Source organism: Cebus imitator, unplaced genomic scaffold (genome assembly GCF_001604975.1).
Source record: "Cebus imitator isolate Cc_AM_T3 unplaced genomic scaffold, Cebus_imitator-1.0 Scaffold51, whole genome shotgun sequence".
Taxonomy (NCBI): domain Eukaryota; kingdom Metazoa; phylum Chordata; class Mammalia; order Primates; family Cebidae; genus Cebus; species Cebus imitator.
The window spans coordinates 7,255,268-7,277,397 of NW_016107366.1; the positions used below are offsets into that span (position 1 = coordinate 7,255,268).

The 22,130-nt window shown below is 46.2% G+C and overlaps 1 protein-coding gene across 7 annotated transcripts in view; it reads left to right on the forward strand.

The window, feature by feature from the left end:
* ANKS6 (ankyrin repeat and sterile alpha motif domain containing 6) overlaps nucleotides 1-22,130 on the forward strand; it is a 65,370-nt gene that overhangs the window by 17,656 nt on the left and 25,584 nt on the right. For all 7 annotated transcript variants that reach the window (XR_001825008.2, XR_005200123.1, XM_037738235.1 and 4 more), the window contains exons 5-11: nucleotides 239-345; nucleotides 2,499-2,647; nucleotides 4,121-4,319; nucleotides 5,091-5,140; nucleotides 8,538-8,741; nucleotides 11,636-11,789; nucleotides 14,762-14,931. Coding sequence is in view for 5 of the 7 variants with exons in the window: in XM_037738235.1 (XP_037594163.1) it covers nucleotides 239-345; nucleotides 2,499-2,647; nucleotides 4,121-4,319; nucleotides 5,091-5,140; nucleotides 8,538-8,741; nucleotides 11,636-11,789; nucleotides 14,762-14,931 (1,033 nt within the window). In the remaining 2 variants the exon portion in view is untranslated. The remainder of the gene's footprint in view (nucleotides 1-238; nucleotides 346-2,498; nucleotides 2,648-4,120; nucleotides 4,320-5,090; nucleotides 5,141-8,537; nucleotides 8,742-11,635; nucleotides 11,790-14,761; nucleotides 14,932-22,130) is intronic.

Sequence of the window (22,130 nt, forward strand, 5' to 3'; positions counted from 1 at the left end):
GCATCCAGCCTTGGTTTTCATTTTGTTCCTGAAAAGAACACTTAGGACTTTGATTTAAATCATGTTCCCACTTGACCTACCCATATGCTAGAGAATGAGGGAGTGTGAGACTGCCCTTCCATGCCCTTCTTAGATGCTCGGAGACTGAGCTTTGTAGTTAATGTTGCTGGTTCTGTTGCCCAGGAGCAAAGCCATGCTTTTGCTTTCATTGAATGTAACTCTAGCATTTTCTTCCCAGGAATAAGGAAATTGTCAAATATCTGCTAAACCAAGGGGCTGATGTCACTCTTCGTGCGAAAAATGGATACACAGCCTTTGACCTGGTGATGCTGCTGAATGATCCTGGTGGGTAATTTCAAGAAAAGGGCTGTAAATCTACCCAGCCTTTCTCAGGCTGGGAGTCAAGACAGCCACCTCCCCTGTGACCTGTGTTTTAAGCACTTGCTTTGACTTTGGGAGAAAGTCATTCTCAAGTGTCAGGAGCTTACTGCATGATCCTAGGCAAGTCCCTTCCCTCCCCACTGAAGCACTGGACTTGGACCAGGTGATCCTGAAGGCCTCTTCCAGCACCAACCTCCTAGGGGTCTCCAGAGAGGGAAGGAAAACAAGACGTGTCTGACTTTGCAGTCCACACAGACCCTACAATGGCATCTGTGCTTCACAGCCAGAAACCCTGAGTCACTCAGGTGGAAACATAAAGATCCCTTTGACAAGCAGAATGGGAGATGGACCGTTGATCCCGCCTCGGCTTAATTGTGTAGGTAGAGGCTGCAGGGTCAAGGCTCCTATCGCCATAGTTCTACCCCTCTTGGTCCTCGCCTGGTACCTGCTACTCCCCTTTGACCCTCCTCTGCTATGACAGGCCTTCTTTTGGGACCTGGGCTTCCAGTTAGCCAGCTCAAGGGACAGAGTCTCTGATCTATCATCTTTCTTATTAGCCAGCTCAAGGGAGAGGTCTCTGATCTGTCATCTTTCTTATTACCCTAGAGTTTCAACCCAGAGACAGAGAAGCCCTGAGGTCCTTCTGACCCACTGGGCTTGAACCCTGTGCTGGGATCCTAGCTGCTGACTGTGGAGAGAGAAGACTTTTATCTCTGCAGTCACAAGTCACCTGCTGCCACTCTTAGCTAGAAGGGTAGCCAGCAGGCTTACCCTTCCTCATCACAGCACTGCCACCTTTGCCACCCCTTCCCTGCTGCACTCCCTTGCACTTCACAGATGCACACTTGGTTCTATTTGACCCTCGAAGAGTTCTGAGAAGGAAAGCAGAGGTTCACATACTCTTGAAGAGATATGGCTGCCAAGACTAGGGAAGTGATCTGTCCCAGCCAGAGAGTTGGGGTCCTCTGCCCTAAGTCCCGTGATCCCACTCCACCTAATTGGAGACCTTCTTCAGGTGCCAGGAGTTTGTTATTCAGAATCAGTCCCCAGCCACTCTCACTGGATCTCACATGCTTTTTCTGACAAACTCATCTCTTTCAGTGTTCTTCTTTTCCCTAGCTCCACTCCCATTTATTCCCTTTCCCAATAAAACAGCCTATTCTTAGCAATTTTTTTCCTAGTGGGATTTTAAATGAAGTTTTTACATAAAACTTTGGAAGAAACCCATACCTATTATTGAATACTTGGAAAGAGAAAAGGGGAATAGTCAGCTGGGCGTGGATGGCTCACACCTGTAATCCCACCATTTTGGGAGGCTGAGGTGGGTGGATCACTTGAGGCCAGGAGTTCTAGACCAACCTGGCCAACATGGTGAAACCCCATCTCTACTAAAAATACAAAAAGTAGCCAGGAGTGGTGGCAGGCGCTGTAGCCCCAGCTACACATGAGGCTGAGGCAAAGAATTGCTTGATCCCAGGAGGCGGAGGTCGCAGTGAGCCAAGATCACACCACTGCACTTCAGCCTGGGCGACAAAGCAAGACTCTGTCTCAAAAAAAGAAAGAAAAGAAATAGTCATCAAGAAAAAGCATTGTTAATAGTTTGGAGTATTCTCAATATTGTTTGCAATGCTTTTTTTTGTAACCTAGTTGAGGTAATAGTAATTTTGTAATAATATATTTAAAGCACTTATGTTGCACTAAAGGAATTCCCTTGAATCATCAGGATACCTTTCTGTGTAGGTACTAATGTCACTGACTTCTACAGAGGCACAGAGGGGCTTTGTAATTTACCTGCAGTTACACAGCCAGGGAGGGACAGAGGCAGAATCCCAACCTCTGCACTCTGGCTGTGAAGCCTGTACTTTTAAACACACTCTCCCCCTGCCTTCCTCATGAAGAAGGCTTCCAATTTTTCTTTCTGGCTAAGTGGGTTGAGCCCTGCTGGCTTAGCTTGCCACCTTTTGAAGATCAGACAGAGAGGCAGGTGCCTTGATTCTGGAATTACACAGACCCTGGAGCTGCAGGGCTGAATTCTAAGTCTGACAGGGGTCATCTTGAGTCTTCTCATGGCCCAACAGACATATTTGCAGGTAAAATGCTGCCTTTTGTGTCCATAGACACGGAACTTGTTCGACTGCTGGCATCTGTCTGCATGCAGGTGAATAAAGACAAAGGCCGGCCGAGCCACCAGCCACCCCTGCCCCACTCGAAGGTCCGACAGCCCTGGAGCATCCCAGTGCTGCCTGATGACAAGGGTGGGCTGAAGGTTTGCCTTTTCCTGTCTTAAAGGGACTTAGGGGGCCAGGGAGATGGGGGCTGGTGGGAAGCCTGCTGCCTCCTCTTCACTAGGCTGGTTTATGCTGGGGAGTCCCAGCAGGGGCAGCAGGTGAGCTGACGGTGAGCAATAGGAAATGAGGGGGACCAGGACAGTGGCTGCTTTATAAGAATGTGCATCCATGCCTGTAATCACAGCTACTCCGGAGGCTGAGACAGGAGAATTGCTTGAGCCTGGGAGGCAGTGGTTGCAGTGACCGAGATCGAGTCACTGCACTCCAGCCTGGGTGACAAGCAGGACCTTGTCTCAACAAAGAATGTGGGTCCATATTGCTAGATCTCTTTTTCTTTTTTTTAGAAAAAATAGAAATCCATATTTTGATATGGAATCTTAATTTATAAGTACAGGAAATTTTAAAAATTTTGCATGATGTAGTACTAAGCTGGCCAAAGCAAACGCCTCTCTTCCCAGGGAATCTGTTTGCAGCCTCGGCTTTACTATGCAGGACATTTGCTTGGTGATGATGCCATTTTGGGGTCTTCCTGCCAGTCTACAGGCCCTGCCAGCTTCCCGGAAACACCAGAAACAAGCTCTGGTGACTGATTGTAACTGCAAGCTGAGACTTACTCTTTGAATTTCTCATCCTCCACGCCCTACTTTATTTGTTTGAGATCAAACTTACTTTATGCCTGAGAAAACAAAACGGCACCTTGGCCTTGTCTGCTGACCTCTCCCCTTTGCATGGGGTGGCAGTGCCTTCTGAAGGCTGCAGACTCGGCGCTTCTTTCGTGTCCATTGCTGGCTCAGGCTCACACCTTCGTCACTGCGGAGTTCTCAGAGCTCCCTTCATTCCTGCTCTTAACTGCCGTTTCCATAGGCCAGGCCCTCACAGACGCCCTTTGTGGCTGTTCATTAACTTCTGAGTGGTCATGGGTTATAAGCGTCCCTGGGGTCTAGTGCCTGTCCTCTCTAGGTGGGGATCAGCTATCGGAGCAGCTGGCCCAGGCCCTGGTGTAGAGATCCTGATGCCTCTCACGTTATCACTGGAGTAGGAGGAGAGAGGTTATGCAATGATAGACGCCTAGGGATCTGGAGCTGCCTCCGTTTCCATCTGTCCCTATCTCACTGTAAGACCTCAGGCAAGTCAGCACTCCTGTCTGGGTCTCCATTTCTCAATCTGTGCAATGAGGAGATTGATTAGGTGAGGGATGGCAAATAGGGTTCACTGCCACCTCCAGGTTATTGGAAATGACTGTCTGAGGGCTGGGTCAGGAGAGATTTAGTGAGCAACCATGGCTTATTGGGAATGGGCGCTGTGGTTGATCAGGAATGTCTGTCCGGACCCCAGGAGATAGGAGGGCAGGTGCATGTGAATGTAGTCACTGTCCCTGGGCTGGGCGGGTCCTGGGCCTGCCTTCCTCGCCCTTCCTGGAGCATGACTTCTGCTCTGTGTTCCTTTGGCAGTCCTGGTGGAACCGAATGTCCAATCGGTTCCGAAAGCTCAAGCTGATGCAGACGCTTCCCCGTGGGCTATCCAGCAACCAGCCTTTGCCTTTCTGTGACGAGTCTGAGCCAGCTCTGGACTCCACAATGAGGGCCGCCCCCCAGGACAAGACAAGCCACTCTGCACTCCCTGATGCAGCTCCTGTGACCAAAGACAATGGTGAGAAAAGTCTGCATGTGCAGCAAAATTTTCGGAATGGTCTGAGCCTGTGCCCTCTCCTCTTTGTCCTACCTCCTGGGCTGCCATCAGGGGTGAGATGATGTTGGAATGTGACACTGGAGCAGAGGCTGATCTGGTAGAAAAGAGACTTAGACAGGGATACAACCACCAGGAGTGTGACAGAATGAGAAGGTGCTGGCCAGGGATGAAAGGCTCAGGTTCCTGTCCCACATTCCCTGCTGAGGGACAACAGGCCACTCAGTGCCTCTCTCTTGCCTTTGATAGTTGGTTTCCCCACCTATGAAATGTGATTGGTCTATGACACTGAAAGCATCTTGAAATAAAATGAGTTACTGGAAGGGTGTGAGTAGTGAGCTCCCCATCACTCGAGGTATTCAACAGCTTGGATAACTTTGTCAGTTTGCTGAAGGAGCTTCCCATACTGACTGGAACATAGATAAGATCCCTTCTAACAGTCAGATTCCCCATAACTGGATTAGTTCCTCTGGTACCACTGTCCGAGACAGACTATTGAGCTGAGGGCACCACTGTCTGACCCAGCACAACAGTGGTTTATGGAAAAGCTGAAAACATGCTCCAGTATATCTTTTAAGTGCCTTCCTTCTATTAAAATATTGAATACCAATTATTATTAAATATTTAAGCACCCAGGAGAGTTGGTTTTCCAGGATGAAGCTTGCCCCACTCACTCATCCTTATGCTGTGGACACGTGGAGGGGTCATTTCAGGAAATTTCCATTTGTCTCTCAGGTCCTGGGAGCACAAGAGGAGAAAAGGAAGACGCATTATTGACAATCATGGTGAGCATGGGGCCTTTCTAAAAGCATTTTAGGTCTCCACCAATCATTAGTTGATTGATTTGCAAAGAGGGATGTGGGCGTTTGTCTTTGTGGTGGTCACAGATGGGGTTGGTGATCAGAATGTTTAACAATGGGCTGAGCTCTGGCACTGAGGAGTCAGAACAGATGCCAGCCCTAAACTGTGGAGGGCTGTGCTGGTGCCCAGCTGATGGGTGTCAGCCCTGGCCCTGTTCTCAGGGAGGCAGGGGATTGAGGGAATTGATCAGGAAGGAGGGAGTTGATGGGCAGCATGAGACATGGAGACTCACCATTTGGGCTGTGGAGGACCAGGGAGAGAGGAGTCAAAGAGAAGAGTATATTTTCAGCCGGGGAGGCCTCAGTTTCCTCATCGATAAACTAGAAACGTATTAGGATTAGGATCAACTGTGAGTAACAGAAAGTCCCCAAATAACAATGGTGTAAATAAGTTAGCAGCCTACTTCATTCAAGTAAATAAAGTTCAGAACTAGTATATGGTTCCTTGGAGCTAAGGACTTTCTGTCTGTTGGTCCCCCAGGTGTAGTTTCTATTTCCAAGGTCACCTCTTGGTTCAAGATGGCTGCTGGAGCTCTGGCCATCAGCCTTATTCCAGCTGGCAGTAGGGAAGAGGGGAGAAAAGGTAGCCATGGGCACATGGCAGCGGTCTTTAAAGAAGCTTCTTGGGCCGGGTGTGGTGGCTCACACATGTAATCCCAGCACTTTGGGAGGCCGAGGTGGGTGAGTCACCTGAGGTCAGGAGTTCAAGACCAGCCTGGCCAACATGGTGAAACCCTGTCTCTACTAAAAATGCAAAAATCAGCCAGGCATGGTGGCAGGCACCTGTAATCCCAGCTACTCGGGAGGCTGAGGCAGGAGAACCACTCGAACCTGGGAGGCAGAGGTTGCAGTGAGCCAAGATCGCGCCATTGCACTGCAGCCTACGCAACAGAGCAAGACTCTGTCTCAAAAAAAAAAAAAGTTTCTTGGCAACTACTCTGCCTATATCACAGTGGGGAAGCTTGGAAATGATGTCTTTGTTCCAAGTGGTCCTGCTCCTATCTAAATAATCATCAGGGGTGTCATTTCTGAGATGTGAGAAGTAGATACTGGTGGCAATTTGCAGTCTCTGACTTAGGGGATGGTTATGGTTTTTAAACAAGATCACTCCCAAGAAGTTCTTAGCATAGTGCCTGGTCCAGAATAAGCTCCATGGTGTGACCTTGGATGTGTTACCTCCCCTCTCTGGGCTTTACATTCCTTTCTTCTGACATGAGAGCCTAATGGTTAAAGTTGGACCTGAGTCCCTTTAGCTCTAAGACCCTAATACTAGCCAGCAGAGGGCAGTATTGCAGAGGACCAGGGAGCAGAGGGCTCCCAGGAAAGGCATCAGCAGCATGCGTCAGGAACTGCAGAGCCCAGCGAGGGCTCCTGACCTGATCTGCCCGTGGCTCCCTGCCACCCCAGCAGGTGTAAATTGATGGCTCTAACACCGACTGTGGGGCTTGTGCTGCCTGACATTTGATCATGTTATTAAATAGCAATAATTACTTTTGGTGTGAAGACAGAAATGCTATTTTAGAAATTTTGGAAGAAGCAGTAAAACATAAGGAAAGTAAATTCACCCGTGATCACACACCCAGCTATAACCATGGTTAGCATTTTATGGTATATGTCTTTTGAGTATTTTTTGTAAGCAGTTTTTAGCATGTATAAATATGATATTATGTCATATATAATAATAGCAAATACTATCGCTCTTACTAAGTACCAGCTACTATTCACAGCACTTTGCATATATTAGCTCATTTAATATTCCTGAGGTTGGCCCTGTTAGTATCTTTCCCATATTGTGTTGAATCCAATTTATTTGCAGTTTATATGTTGTGACCATCTTTTCCGTGTCACAAAACACCATGTAGCCACATCATATTTAATAGCTACATTAGAACATTCCAGTGTAAGAGCGTGTCTCTTTATCCAAGGCTGAACTGTCAGACTCTGGGATTTCTAGTTTTTTGTTATTTTAACAGCTCATATGAATGTCCCAATACCTTCATTTCCCCTACTTGCCTGTTTATTTGCTCAGGATGAACATCTAGAAATTGAATTCCTAGGTCAAAGGTGGTGAATGTCACTGGCTTCCAGAAAGGTAGCAACAATTCAGACTCTTACCCCAGGGAGGGAAAAGGCCCTTTTGTGATGGTGGGTTTGCTGCTGTGAGTGTGCAGCCCAACCCCGTTTGCTGGATGGGCTTGTTGTGGTCTAGAGGGAAAGAGGGGACCGCATTTGTTTCCAGACTTTAAGAAAAGCAGGACGGAGCTACCGCCTAGGAACCTGGGAGGTGTACTCGTTCCCCAACCGCTCATGCCCTATAGAGGGCACCAGTGTGCCTGCCCGCCCATGGTGGGTAGGGGTGGCCCGGCTGCCCCGCTGATGGGCATGTGCAGCCGTCAGTGTGGAGATGCCTGCCTGCTCGGCTCCCGAGGCGGGTTTAGCTGTGGGGTGCCCGTTGCTGCAAAGCACCATCTGGCACAAAGTTCACTTTCTTTTCTTAATTAAGGTGAGCATGGTCTGTGAACACTTTCCTTGATGATCCAACAATCATTACTGTGTGGAGTTTATACTGACCCCCAAATCACATTTTTAAAATTTAAAATTAAATTACAATTAAATGTCAGCAGCAGGAGGCATGACTGGAGCAAGCTGGGATGTGAGGGGCTGGGGAAGAGAATGGTGCTGGTCCCCAGCCCTTTCCCCTCCACCTTCCTCCTCCAGCCCCCAGGGCTGCTCCTGCTGGCCTCCTGGTCCTCTATTCCTTCCTCCTCCAGCCCATGGGGCTGCTCATACTGGTCTCCTCTCCCCTGTCCTTTCCTCCCCTGGCCCCCAGGACTGCTCATGCTGGTTTCCTTGCAGCTCTGCACCTGTGTCTTGCTCCTTTAGGTTCCAGGCCTTTCCATATTCTGGCCCCTCACACAGTCTGGAATGCCCCTCCTGGTCCTCAGTTGGCCAGCTTGCACTCTTGTTCAGTCCCCACAAAGGTGCCCTCTCACTGCAGCAGGGGTGCCCCTCCTCTGTGCTCTCCCAGTTCCCCTACCTCCCCCACAGCATACCAGTATCACCTGCTTCTCCTTGGTGCCCTGTCCCCTCTGCCCCGTTCTGATCTTGCTGCTGTGAGGACAGATCCAGGAGAATCCTGGAGTTGGTGCAGAGCAGACATGGATGTTGCATGGAGGAGAGCTTCAGATGCCAATTAGCTCCCGGCTTGGGTGGAGGGGTGGATGGTGGTGCCATGCCCTGAGAAGCAGGAAAAACCTGGAGTCTTTCCCACAGAGTTGGGAGCCCACCTGGGCTAGCCTAACCCTCAGCCTGTCTTTTTCAGCTTCGAAACGGAGCTCCCCTCACCAGACTCCCGAGTGACAAGCTGAAAGCTGTCATCCCGCCGTTCCTTCCCCCTTCCAGTTTTGAGCTGTGGAGCTCTGATCGGTCCCGGACGCGTCACAATGGGAAGGCAGACCCCATGAAGACTGTGCTGCCCCAGAGAGCCAGCAGGGGCCACCCCATGGGCAGTGTGAGCACAGATACCGTGAGTTGTCTTCTGACACACTTTTACACATCTCTCACTGTTCACTGAGATCATGGTGTGTACCAGGCTGAGGGACCTCAAACTGATGAATCCAGAGGGGTTATAGCTTCTCTTTCTTTTCAATGGATGATATCCTTTTGTCTAATGAAGCCCTACAGAGCAACTCAGTATGGAAAATAGGTTAAAATATTGAGGTAGTTGGGAGCATCTGTCCCCTAACTAGAACCCTAGAGCTCCGAGGAGCACAGTTTGAAGACCTGATCTATCTAATTCGCACTTCCTTTTAGTAGATGAGGAAACTGGGACCCAGAGAATGGGAGTAATAGCTGAAGATCACCAGCCAAGTGTGGGTGAACCTAGGCAGAAACCAGATCCTTGGCTGATAATCAAGTCCCGTGCTACATTACTTCTCAGGTCCATGATCAGGATCAAACACTCAGAGGCCACTGTGTGTGCTACTGGTGTTTTCTTGTGCCCAAGAATGTGACTTCTATCCTTTTGCCTGTAGTGATTTTTAACTTGGGTTGTTCTTGGTCTGTTTCTGAAATTGACAGCGCCATCAGTGTGGGAGATATCTCTGTGTAGCCTGTACCTAGACGGTAGAAGCAGCAAATGGGCAGGACAGAGGGATTCAGGACTGACCCTGTTGCTGTGTGCTGGGTGATTGGAGAAACTTGTGGCCTCCATCTCTATAAGATGGGGCTGACCCTAGCACTCACTGCTGCTTCCTCGGGCTATGGTAGTGTCAGATCTCCAGCAGGAGACCAAGTGCCTGGCGCCTGGAGATGCTCTCAAAACAGGCAGGACAGGTCTGCGTTTAGTCCACTATTCTCTGTCAGGTAGGAACATGGGGGAGTTGTAGAACCCATCCCTGAGATTTCTATGGCTGCGTTTCCTTGTTAACCCTAGAAGGACAGAACATCAACCTGACCTGCTTCGCTCGCTCAGTGGACATTCACTGAATCCCACCGCCATGTAGCCTGGTCATCCCCATTCTGCCCTAGAAGAGGCAGTGGTCTGGGTGGCAAAGACACAGGCACAGCACACGAGGCAGGGAGCGGTGTTAGGGGTGTGGGAGCACCAGAGAGGTGACTGTGTGTGGTAGGGTACTCAGGAGGCCTCCAGGAAGAGGAGACAGCTGAGCTGGAATCTGCAGGCTGTGGAAGAGTTTTCTCCCCAGTGGAGTGCAGGCAGCAGCATCCCAGGTAAAGGGAGAGAGAACAGGAGCTATGGCCTTTGCAAGTGTGTTCTGTTTCACTTAGCAGATGGGTCTCATTCTGGGCCCTGGGGGTCTGTCACTGTCCCTCTCTTAGGAGTGCCCACAGTGGGGGACTGAAAAGAGGATCTTCGTTTTGGTGTCCTATGGCAGCTATAACAAAGTCACCACAAACTGTGTAGCTTAAAACAACAGAAATGTATTCTCTCACAGTCCTGGGGCAGAAAGCCTGAAATCAAGGTGTCAGCAGGGCCCCACTCCCTCCAGAGGCTTCAGGGGGATCTGTTCTTTCCTCTGACAGCTTCTCTTGGCTCTCGGCTTCGCTTGGCTTGTGGCTGCGTCACTCCAGTCTCAGGTCACATTGCTTCCTCGTTTGTCAGAATTCTCTCTGCATTCTGTCTTATGAAGATACATGTGATTGCATTTAGGGCCCACCTGGATAATCCAGGATAAGCTCCTCCTCTCAAAATCCTTGACTTGAGCACATCTTAGGCAAGCACACATAAGCTCATCTTCACTCATACCTCATAAGGTAATAGTCAAAGGTTCTGGGAATTAGGACACTGTGTATTTTTTGGGGGCTGCAGTTCAGCCCACTCCAACCTTTAGTCATGTTTACTGAGTACCTTCTTTGTGTCGAGGCCAGAGCTGGGTGCCAGGCATGCAGCAGAGAACCAAGTCCCCATGGAGTTGACAGTCCACTGGGGCATCAGACACACAAGGCGACTGTAGTAAACATACGCTCACAAGCCGTGGTTAAGAGTTGTGGTATAAGCAAAGAGGTAGCTAGAAGGAAGCACAGATGTATGTTGGGGAGCCTGCCCTGCACAGGAGCCCACCCTAGACCAGAGCCCACATGACACCGCATAGGCAGTAAAGACCTCCGAGGCCTGAGACCCAAGGACAGGGAGAAGCCACTGTGGGAGGAGTGGGATGAGGATGGGCTGCTGGGTCCATGTAGAACAGGCTGTGTGGGCAAGGGGCCCGAGGCGCAAAATGGATTAGCATTTTCAGGAAACCCAAAGGAGTTTGGTGTGCCTGGAGCAGAGCAAGCGAAGTAGAAGGTGGAGTGAGGTCAGGGTGGAGAAGACGTGACGGGGGCACTGGCACCAGGGACAGTGGGGCCAGGGAAGGCGCCATGAAAGATGTAGGGAGTAGAAGACCCATTTCAGTCTGCGGGACAAGCAGGAGCAGCATCACAGAAGCAGGCTTGGAGTCGGGAGCTGGTCACTGTGCCAGGCTGTGCTGAAGGGCTGGATTTTGTCCTGGATGTGCTGAGGCCTCCATGTGTTGTCAGTGAATGACATGGCAGGTTTTTTCCTGGAAGGCCTTGGAGTTGAATGAGACTGAAAGCAAAATGGCCCATGGGAAAGGATGTGACATGGGCTTACTGAGCTGATGGGCAGGTTGTCAGCACATAGAAGCAAGCTCCATCCCTCAGGGACTCCCCAGCTGGGTCCCAGCAGTGCCATGCTAGGCACAGCAAGCTTTAGTGGGGCGTACACCAGCTGAGTGCAAGGACCCCCTCACCGTGGTCCTGCACGGCTGGAGGGAGGTGCACAACGCGCTTTGGTGGGGCGTGTGTGTACCAGCTGAGCACCGGTGCCCCCAACTGTGGTCCTCCATGGCTGGAGGAAGGAGCAGCCTCCCTAAATGCTGTGCCACCTTATTCTTGCAGACACCCGTCAGGCCTGTTAAGTTTCCCAGCCTCTCCAGAAGCCCAGCCTCTCCCACCAATTCTGGAAACTTCAACCACTCGCCTCATTCATCTGGAGGCTCCAGTGGGGTAGGAAGTATGAGCCGACACGCTGGGGAGCTGCTTAACCGCTCTGGTGAGTAGCTGGGCAGGGCCATTCAGGGAGGTGGGATGATCCCTTAGAACTGAGGGTGTGAGCTGTCCGGATATTCAGGCTGTAGAAAGTCCCAGAAATGACTGCACAGGGGGGACTTTCTCCTTGGTGTGGCTAAGAGATTTTTCATTGAATTCACGATTCAGAGCTCTGTATATTTTCTTGGGGATGTGGGTGAGCGGAGATGGAGGGATTGTAAAATTTTGTAAGAAATTAAGAGAAATGCGTGGCGTTTTCATGGTATTTAAAATCTATGAAGGTTAGACCTTGGAGAACTTCTCATTCTGCCCCTTCATTGAACAGATGAGGAAACTGAAGCTCACAGTGGGCAAGAGATTTACTTAGGGTCACACAGCAAGTTGGTGGCAATTAGGTCTCAAAGCAGAGTGCCCCATAGTTCTTACAGGCTCGTGGCATACTTTCTAGTCCTCCCTAAGGTTATCCAGGATTAACAAAAACCAGCTTTATTAGTTTTTTATTAGCCACTACATTAGTCTGTCCTCATGCTGCTAATAAAGACATACCCGAGACTGGATAATTTATAAAGAAAAAGAGGCTTAATGGACTCACAGTTCCGCATGGCTGGGGAGACCTCACAATCACGGCAGAAGCTGAAAGGCACATCTTACATGACGGCAGGCAAGAGAGAGCAGAGCTTGTGCAGGGAAACTCCCCATTATAAAACCATCAGATCTCATGAGACTTATTCACTGTCAAGGGAACAGCATAGAAGAGATGCACCCCTCTGATTCAGTTACCTCCGGCCAGTCCCTCCCATGACACGTGGGAATTGTAGGAGATACAATTCAATAAGAGATTTGGGTGGGGACACAGCCAAACCATATCAGCCATCCTGCTTCTAGTGGAAAAAGCTTTAAGACCAGATGAGCCAAGAAACAAAACAAGGTATAATCTCACCCACTACAGATCATCAACATTTTGGTGTATATGTATGTATATACCAAAGATGTATATATATCTTTGCAAAGTGTTTTCATATAGATTATGAATATTTATAAAAAGACATAGTACAGTGAGGCATGGTGGCTCATGCCTGTAATCCCAGCACTTTGGGAGGCCACAGCGGACAGATCATTTGAGGTCACGTGTTCAAGATCAGCCTGACCAACATGGTGAAACCCTGTCTCTACTAAAAAATACAAAAAAACAACAACAACAACAACAAAAAACAGCTGGGTGTTGTGGTGCATGCCTGTATTTTCAGCTACTCGGGAGGCTGAGGCAGGAGAATTGCTGGAACCCAGGAGGCAGAGGTTGTAGTGAGCTGAGACTGTGCCACTGCACTCCTGGCTGGGTGACAAAACGAGACAATGTCTCAAAAAAAAATTTTTATGGAGCACTTAATATATGTCAAGTAGCATGCCAAGCCCTTTAAATGAATTATCTCCTTCAGTCCCCTAGCAGCCAATGAAGTTACCACCTCTCTTTTACAGATGAGGGACCTGGGCTAAGGTCAGTTAGATAACTTGCCTGGGTCACATAGCTATTAGTTGGCAGAGCCAGGATCCAAACCCAGGCAGTCTGACTTCAGAGCATGTTCTTGGAACCATGTGTGTTACTAAACTATAAACTGCTCTGTAACTTGCTTTTTTCCTTTCCCTCACATTGCTAGATTGTGAGCACCTTTTTATGTTGGTACACATATATCTACAGCTTGTTTAATAAATCTTGTTTAATCAAACAGTGTTCCATTCGTATGAGGCATCAAGTGCATTTAACCAATTTCCTGTATTAAACACTGAGGCTGTTCCTAGATTTTTGCTTTTGTAGGTAATACCTCCCTATGTAATACCTTTGTGCCTCCATATTTGCCTACATGTTCAGTGATTTCTGTAATTTAAATTTGCTGGAATCAGGGTGGCTGAGTTCGTGAGTATGCCTGTTTTTGAGGCTTTTGGTATGTTTTGCCCTCCAGAATGGCTCTGTTTAAACACGTGAAATATTTGCAGCAGTGCCTGGCACGTAGTAAATCCTTTATAAATATTAGTCATTAGTGTCCTCCCTTGAGCACCCCCAGCCCTGGGTATTATCACTTTCTTCCTTCCTTTCTTTCTTTTTTTCTTCTTTTGAGACAGAGTCTAGCTCTGTCGCCAGCGTGGCGCAATCTCGACTCACTGCAAGCTCCATCTCTCTGGTTCAAGTGATTCTCCTGCCTCAGCCTCCTGAGTAGCTGAGCTTACAGATGCCCGCCACCACTCCCAGCTAATTTTTTGTATTTTTAGTAAAGATGGGATTTTACCATGTTGCCCAGGCTGGTCTCGATCTCTTGACCTCGTGATCTGCCCGCCTCAGCCTTCCAAAATGCTGGGATTACAGGCGTGAGCCACCATGCCCAGCCCTTTTCTTTTATAACAGTTCAAGGTTACCAGTAGATTTGGGGCAGCAGGCTGAGGGAGAATGGCAGTCAGGGTTCAGTCAGAAAGCGAACCACTCTGAGCATTATGGAGTTTGGAATTTATTGACTCAGTCGTAGGAGTAGGCGGGCACATAAAGGGAGTCAGTCACAGGGCAAGGGACAAGTCATTCTCCAGCCCACCTGAAGCCCTGATGTGGCTGGACAAGACGGCCTGTGCAGCTGCTGGCTGGCACTGCTGAGGGGCTGTTGAGGGCATCTGGTGCATGATGTTGCATCTGTGCCTGGCTGGGGCCCGCACGAGCTGGCCGTGACACGGCAAAAGCGAGGATGGACTGGGTCTTGCCCACACTGTTGCTTCCCACCTCTTACCATCACACCTTCACAGCACAGGGCCTGCTGCCTAAATGTCCACCTCCCGGTTCTCAGGCAGAGTTCTGTGGTCAGCCCTGTCCTGGAGCTACGTGGGGAAGGAAGTGTGGGAGACTGGCTCCAACCCAGTCATCACACAACAGTCCATGACCCTTGTGTTAGAATAAGCCCTGTGTGCCCGTGTTCACTCCTGTTTGTGTTTCCTCAGGTGGCAGTATAGACAATGTCTTGTCCCAGATCGCTGCCCAGAGGAAGAAAGCAGCTGGATTATCGGAGCAGAAACCCAGCCATCGGTCAGCCCCTGTGGGGCCAGCACTGGGGTCCAGCCTGTCTGAGCTTCCAGCCTCCCCTGCAGGTGGCAGCATTCCTGTGGGCAAGGTGCTTGTTCTGCGCGGCCTCCTCCTGTTAACTCAGATTCTGTCCTAGCATGGTCCGCTTGCCAGGGAACATTGGCAGTGCCTTAGTCATGGGACAGATCATGGTCCCTTCCAGCCAGCCAGCCACTCCCGGGCTTCATGAGAAGGGCCGAATTGGTCCCCTGTACCAGGTGTTTACCTCCCCTCACATCTCCAGGTTTGGGGAGCACTGGGCTGCTGGGCAGAGGCAGGGTACACACTCGTTTCCTGCAGCCCCACAGGTCACCCAGCCTCACGCTGCACACATTTGTTCACTGATGACAATGAATGGTTTAAGAACATGTATTCAGGAGCAACCTGCCTGGGTTCAGCTCTCAGCCCCACACCTCACTCAGCGTTTAGAACGGGGCCAGGCAGAGAGTAAGCCCATGTCTGTGTTGGCTGTTCCTGTTGACAGCATTCTTAGTGGCCTTTGTTGTCCTTCAGCCTTATTCATCCACTGTGTATATCCTGGGAGCATCAGCTCTGCCTGGCACAGCTAACGGTGAGGATCCAACTGTGAACCGGGAAATTTGGCAACCACTCTAAGGACACAGGCAGTCACAGCTCAGTGTGATAGGGGTTGTTGTGTAGCAGGAACGATGCTGTGGGGGCACAGGTGGGGGGCCCTACCCAGGTTTGAGGGCATCAGGGCCATCTGGATGGAGATCTGAAGGGTGAGTATGGAGCCAGATGAAAGGGATATGGGTGGGCCAGGGGTGTTTGTGTGACTGTTGTGGGGTGAAGGGACAACTTGTGTAGCACTCCAGAAGTGACAGCATGGCCGAAGGGAGGAGCTGAAGGAAGGACATGAGCAGGACAGAGCCAGGACCTTGCCTCCCTGCTTCTGGGCACTGTGCTTCCATTAATGCAACCAGAGAACAGTTACCACATTGTTAGAGTCCACAGAGTATGCAGTGGACGAGAAACCTAGATGCCTTCCTGGAGCAAGAAGGTTTTTAGTGTCTTCAGACTCCGCCTCTGCCTCCTAAACCTCTTTGCCTTGGTTGATTTCTGGAGTCAGCCCTCAGAGTGCGGGTTCCTGGTCATGAGTATGAACTGGCTCCTCCACCGAGTGCTCCCCAGTAGTGCAGCGTAGCCCTTTCCTCCTCTGAGGGGACACTGTGTCTGGGCACAGCGCCCTTTTCATAGTTCTCAGATGTCTTAAGCTTCCTTCCTGAGAAACTCTGAACACGGAAAGCCTCATCCATAGACCTTTGCACACCGAAGAAGCACCTCCGGAAATTTATGCTCCCAGGATGTACATGTACTGTATGAGAAATAGTCACTTTCTGCCCAACCACTGTTGGTTACACAAATCTTTTTGTTATTCAAGATCCTTTATGCAATAGGACCTACATAATTAGATTCTCTTTACAGTATAGCTCCAAAAAGTTTCTTTCTCTCTGTACATCAGCTTATTTTCCATTTTTTATCTTCAAAATAATTTGTGTGATAGATCCTATATGATTAAGTTCCTTTTATAATTCAGCTGTGGGGAAAAAGTCTCTACTGATACTTTGATATATTTTATCAGATAGTAAGAATTTTTATGACTATTGTATTTCTCTTTTTGCCTTTGCTGCTAGGAAACTCGACTACTCACGAGGTCTAGTGTTTTGAGGCTTTGATACAGTTTTTATTTGTTATCTAAACTATTCTGATGGTCTTATTGGATGTGTTAGATACTAGCTTCCTTTAATTGTTGGAAATAAGCAAGCATTTCCAAGTTATAAATTATATTACTACTCCCTATTATATTAACTATTACTTTAGTGTATTGATCATACATAATCTATATATAACTATATTCTGATGAAAGGAGATTGTATCAAAAGATGCATTCAGAAAGCAGTAAACTGGGGAAACCATCCATTTCAACCATCACCTGACATTTGTAACATAATAGTATGCTATGATCTTGGAGAGCTGTCCAAAAATTCAGGTTTCTGGGCTCCACCTCAGCATGCCTGAATGAGACCCTCAGGGGAGGGTCTGGAGAGTGTTTTTCCTGCAGAGAGTCTGTTGCAGCCATCCTAGTCCAGGGCTCATAGAAACCATAGCCTTAAATCAAAGGATATAGGAGTGGGCTTTCTATCCCAGCAGCAAAATAGAGACATAAAGTGCTTCTTCAAAGACTCCCTTAGTAAAAATTAGAAATTAGTATTCAAAATATGAGCCTCCTGAATCTGGTTTTTGTACTTTGCTTAAAGCAACTCACTGTAACGGTGGAATATCCACAAAGCATGGCATCTAGCAGGGCGATATGAGCTCCAGGAGACACGGCATAGGTGGTGTTAGAGTGTGTACCAATACTTCCCAGATCTCTGGAGGCCAAAAGGCCTGCTAGATATATCAGCTTTCTATTCCTACCCTAAAACTCAGTCATTTCAAACAAAAACTTTTACTTAGCTACCTGTGTGTCTGTGGGTCAGCAGTTTAGTTTGGACTTGGCTGGGCAGTTCTCTGGTCTGCAGGGATCACTCACCTGTCTGGCTGGTGGCTGAGGTGGCCAGGACAACTGAGTCACATTTGTCTACAGTGAGCTTGGACATGTTCTCATGGGACTGGCTGAAGGCATGGACTGAAAACCAATCAGGTTGTTTAAGCAAGTCGGTATGCCGAGCACGGCAGGAGAGCACACAGAACTACATGCAGAGAGAGGGGTAGAGGTGATGGTCATTAACACAATCAGCCTACCACTCAAGGGATATTGAGAACAATTCATATGTTTTGCAGAATCCCAAATAATCTTATATTTACCCACTTCTTCCCCAGTATGCTGCCCATATGGTCTAGAGTATCATGTTTCTTTGCTTTTGGCTGGGATAGATCTATGGGGGATATACTAATTATCTCCTGCTTAATCAGAAATTCTGTTTCAGATTGTCTTCATGGAAAGAACAGAGGAAAGAGAGAGGAATTTATTAGTAGTATAGCCAGCTTTTTGGCAAAATCTTTCAAAACCTATGGGAGGGTCTTTTTCTACTCAGGGATATAATCAGCTAGAAGGAGCATTAAAGGCTTAGTAGGAGGAAAGATAAATCCATTTATGCTTAGAAATCTTAGTCTCTACTCTACTATACAAGATATCCAATTTTTAGCAAAATTTACAAGACATACAAAAAGACAAGAAAAACCACTATCCCTAGAAATGAAGCAATCATGATAATCAGGTCTGACAAAGGTATCAGAATATTTGACAGGGAATTTTAAATAGCTATGATTAATATGTTAAAGGTGCAAATAGAAAGTATAAACAGCATGCAAGATCATATGGGTAACTATTTTAGTAGAGAGATGGAAACTATAAGAAAGGATCTAATATAAATGTTAGAAATAAAAAACACAGTTATGGAGTTGAGAAATACCTTTGGCAGGCACCTCAGTAGACTTGATGCAGCCAAGAAAAGAATCAGTGAACTGAAGTTAGGTCAGTAGAATTTACCCCAACTGAAACACAAAAGAAGAAAGAAACAAATACAAAACACAGTGCACAAAAATCATGGCATGATATCAAATGCCATAGCATACAGATGATTGGAATCCCTAGAGGAAGAGAGAGAGGTGGGGCAGAAGGAACAGGTAAAGAAATGATGGCTAAAAAATGAAAAGAAATAATGGTTGAGGATTTCCTCAAATTGATGACAGATGCCAAACCACAGATCCAGGAAGTTCACAGAACACACTAAACAGGGTAAATACCAAAAAGAATATACCTATCTGTATTATGTTTAAACTACTGAAAACAAGCCAAAGAGAAAATCTTGAAGGCAGCCTTTTCTTGAAGGAAATTACATAGAGAAACAAAAATTAGAGTTACAGCAAACTTCTAGTCAGAAACCATGCAAATCAAAGACAGTGTTGTGACATCTTTAAAGTACTGAAAGAAAAAACTAGAGTCATGTTGGCTCATAAAATGAGTTGGGAAGTATTATTTCCCCTTCTAGCTTTCTGGAAGATACTGTGTGGAATTCTTGTTACCTTTTCCTTAGACGTTTGATAAAATTTGCCAGGGAAACCATCTGGGCCTGCCATTTTCTCTTTTGGAAGGTTTAACTTACAGAATGAATTTCATTAATAGATATAGGACTATTCAAGGTGCTCTTTTTCTACTTGAGTGAGTTTTTATACTTCGTATTTTTCAAGGAATTGTTCCCTTTCGTCTAAGTTGTTGAATTTATGGATATAGAGTTTGTAAAAGTATGTATCTGTTACCATTTTATTACGTAGGATCAGTAGGAATGTCTCCGTTTTCATTCCTGATATTGGCAATTTGTGACGTTTCTCTTTTTTTCTTGACAGTTTGACTACAAGTTTATCAATTTTATTGGTGTTTTTCAAAGAACCAACTTTGGTGTTAGTGATTTTTTCTATTGTTTTTCTGTTTTCAATTTCATTGATTTCCACTCTTTAATTTCTTTCCCTCTACTTGCTTTCAGTTTTATCTTCTTTCTCTAGTTTTTCATGGTGGAAGCTTAGGTTACTGCTTAAAGATCTTTCTTTTTTTCTGATACAAATATTTAATGCTATAAATTTACTTCTATGTGATGCTTTTTCTACATCCCACAAATTTTGATATATTTTAATTTTAATTCAGTTTAAAATATTTTCCCCTTGAGATTTCCTCTTTGGCCCATGGATTGCTTAGAAATGTATTGTTTATTTTTCAAGTATTTGTTAGTTTTCCAGAAATATTTCTGTTGTTGGGGATTTTAGTTTAATTTAATTATAGTTATGTTTCTAGTTCTATCCCTTTAAACGTTTCGAGGTGAATTTCGTAGCCTAGAATGTGATCTATTTTGGTGAATCTCTCATAAGCAATTGGAAAGAACATTCATTCTGTTGTTGTGGTTGGGGGAGAGGAGTTCTATAAATGTCCGTAAATGTCTAATTAAGTCTACTTGGTTGATAGCGTTGTTCATGTCTTACATGTTCTTACTGATTTTCTATCTACTTGTTATATTAATTACTGAAAGTGGAGTTTTAAAGTGTCCAACTGTAACTGCAGTTTGGTCTATTTCTGCTTTCAGTTCTACTGGCTTTTGCCTCACATACTTTGAAGCTCTGTACACATTTAGGATTGCATGTCTTGGATAATTGACCCCTGTATTATTATAGAACATGCCTAAGATTTTCTTTTCTTCTAAGATTGGGAACAAGGATGCATTTTCATGACTAACATGAAAAGAAAAATGACAGACAAATAGCCCTCGTGAATATAAATATAAAAATCCTTCACAAAATATGAGCAAATCTAATCCTGTGATTAAATAAAAAGGATAAAACCTTCTGACCAAGTTGGGTTCATCCCAGGAAGGCAAATCTGATTCACCATTATAAAATCAATCACTAGACTTCACCATATGAACAGACTAAAGAAGAATATGCAGAAAAAGCACTTAACAAAATTTAAAATCCATTCATCATTAAAACTCTCTACCAACTAGGAATTGAGGGAAACTTCCTGAATCTGACATAAAACACATATAGCCAGGATCATACTTGATGGTAAAGATTGTTTTGCCCCTAAGACTGAGAACAAGAATGTTGCCTGTTACCTCCAGCTGTCAACTTTGTACCAGAAACTATGGCTAGTATAATAAGGCAAGAAAAATAAAAGGCATACGGATGTGAAAGGAAGACACAAAACTGTCTTTATTCTTAGATGACATGACTGTCCACATAGAAAACTCCAAAGAATCTATACAAGAGCTATTAGGATGAATAAGTGAGTCCAGCAAGGTCTCAGGATGTAATACAGGTCAATATCCAGAAGTCAGCTATATTTCTGTACAATTTCTGTAGTAAGGAACATTTAACATTAGGATAATTAGAACTTTTTAATTTGAAATGTAAAAAATAACAGACATTTAACGTGTGAAATTGAAGTTATGTGAAAATGTATTATGTGAAAATGAAATATTTAATAATACTTAGGGATAAATCTAGTAAAATATGTGTAGAATCAATAGGTCAAAAACTACAAAACACTGATAAATCAAAGAGGCTTAAATAAATGAAGAGATGGAAGGCTTGCGATTGTGAAGATACCAATTCTCTGCTGTTTGATCTACAGATTAAGTGTAATCCCAATAAAAATCCAAGTAAGCTCATTTTGTAGAGATCTAGAAACTGATTATAAATTTTATATTGAGGTACAAAAAATTATAATAGTCATGAAAAAGAATAAAGTTGGCAGGCTCACACTACCTAATTTCAAGACTTGCCGTAAAGCTCCAGTGTGGTATTAGTGAAAGGACAGACCCGTAGGTCAGTGGAACAGAAGAGAGAGCCCAAAAATAGACCCACACAAGATAAGCCAACTAAATTCTTTTTTCAAAGGTACAAAGGCAATTCAGTGCAGAAAGGGTAGTCTTTTCAACGAAGAGTGCTGGAACAATTGGATGTTCATACTGCAAGAAAGTGAACCTCCACATATATCTCACTTTGCCAAAGGTATGATACATAAAAGAAAAAATTGGCAAATTTGGACTTAACCAGAACTCAAATCTTTTGCCTTGCTATAGATACCATTAAGAAAATGAAAAGTCACACCACAGACTAGGAGATAATATTTTCAAATCATAGATCTGGTAAAAGTTTTTTATCCAGGAACCAGGTGCGGTGGCTCATACCTGTCGTCCCAACTACTCAGGAGGCTGAGGTGGGAATATTGCTTAAGCCCAAGGGTTCAAAGCTGCAGTGAGCTATGACGGTGCCACCGCACTCTGGCCTGGGCTGCAGAATGAGACCCTATCTGTATAAAAAACAAAACACAAATCTTTTATCCAGACTAAATAACCCTCAATTCAACAATAAAACATAAATTTAAAAATGGGCAAAATATTTGAACAGATATTTCATCAAAGGAAATACAACAATGGCAAATAAGCATATGAAAAGCTGGCTGGGCACAGTGGCTCATGCCTGTAATCCCAGCACTTTAGTAGGCTGAGGCAGGCTGATCACAAGGTCAGGAGATTGAGACCATCCTGGCCAACATGGTGAAACCTGTCTCTACTAAAATTACAAAAAATGAGCTGCGCATGGTGACACACACCTGTAGTCCCAGCTACTCAGGAGGCTGAGGCAGAGAATCACTTGAGCTCGAGAGACAGAGGTTGCAATGAGCCAAGAGTGCCCCATTGCACTCCAGCCTGAACAACAGAGCGAGACTCC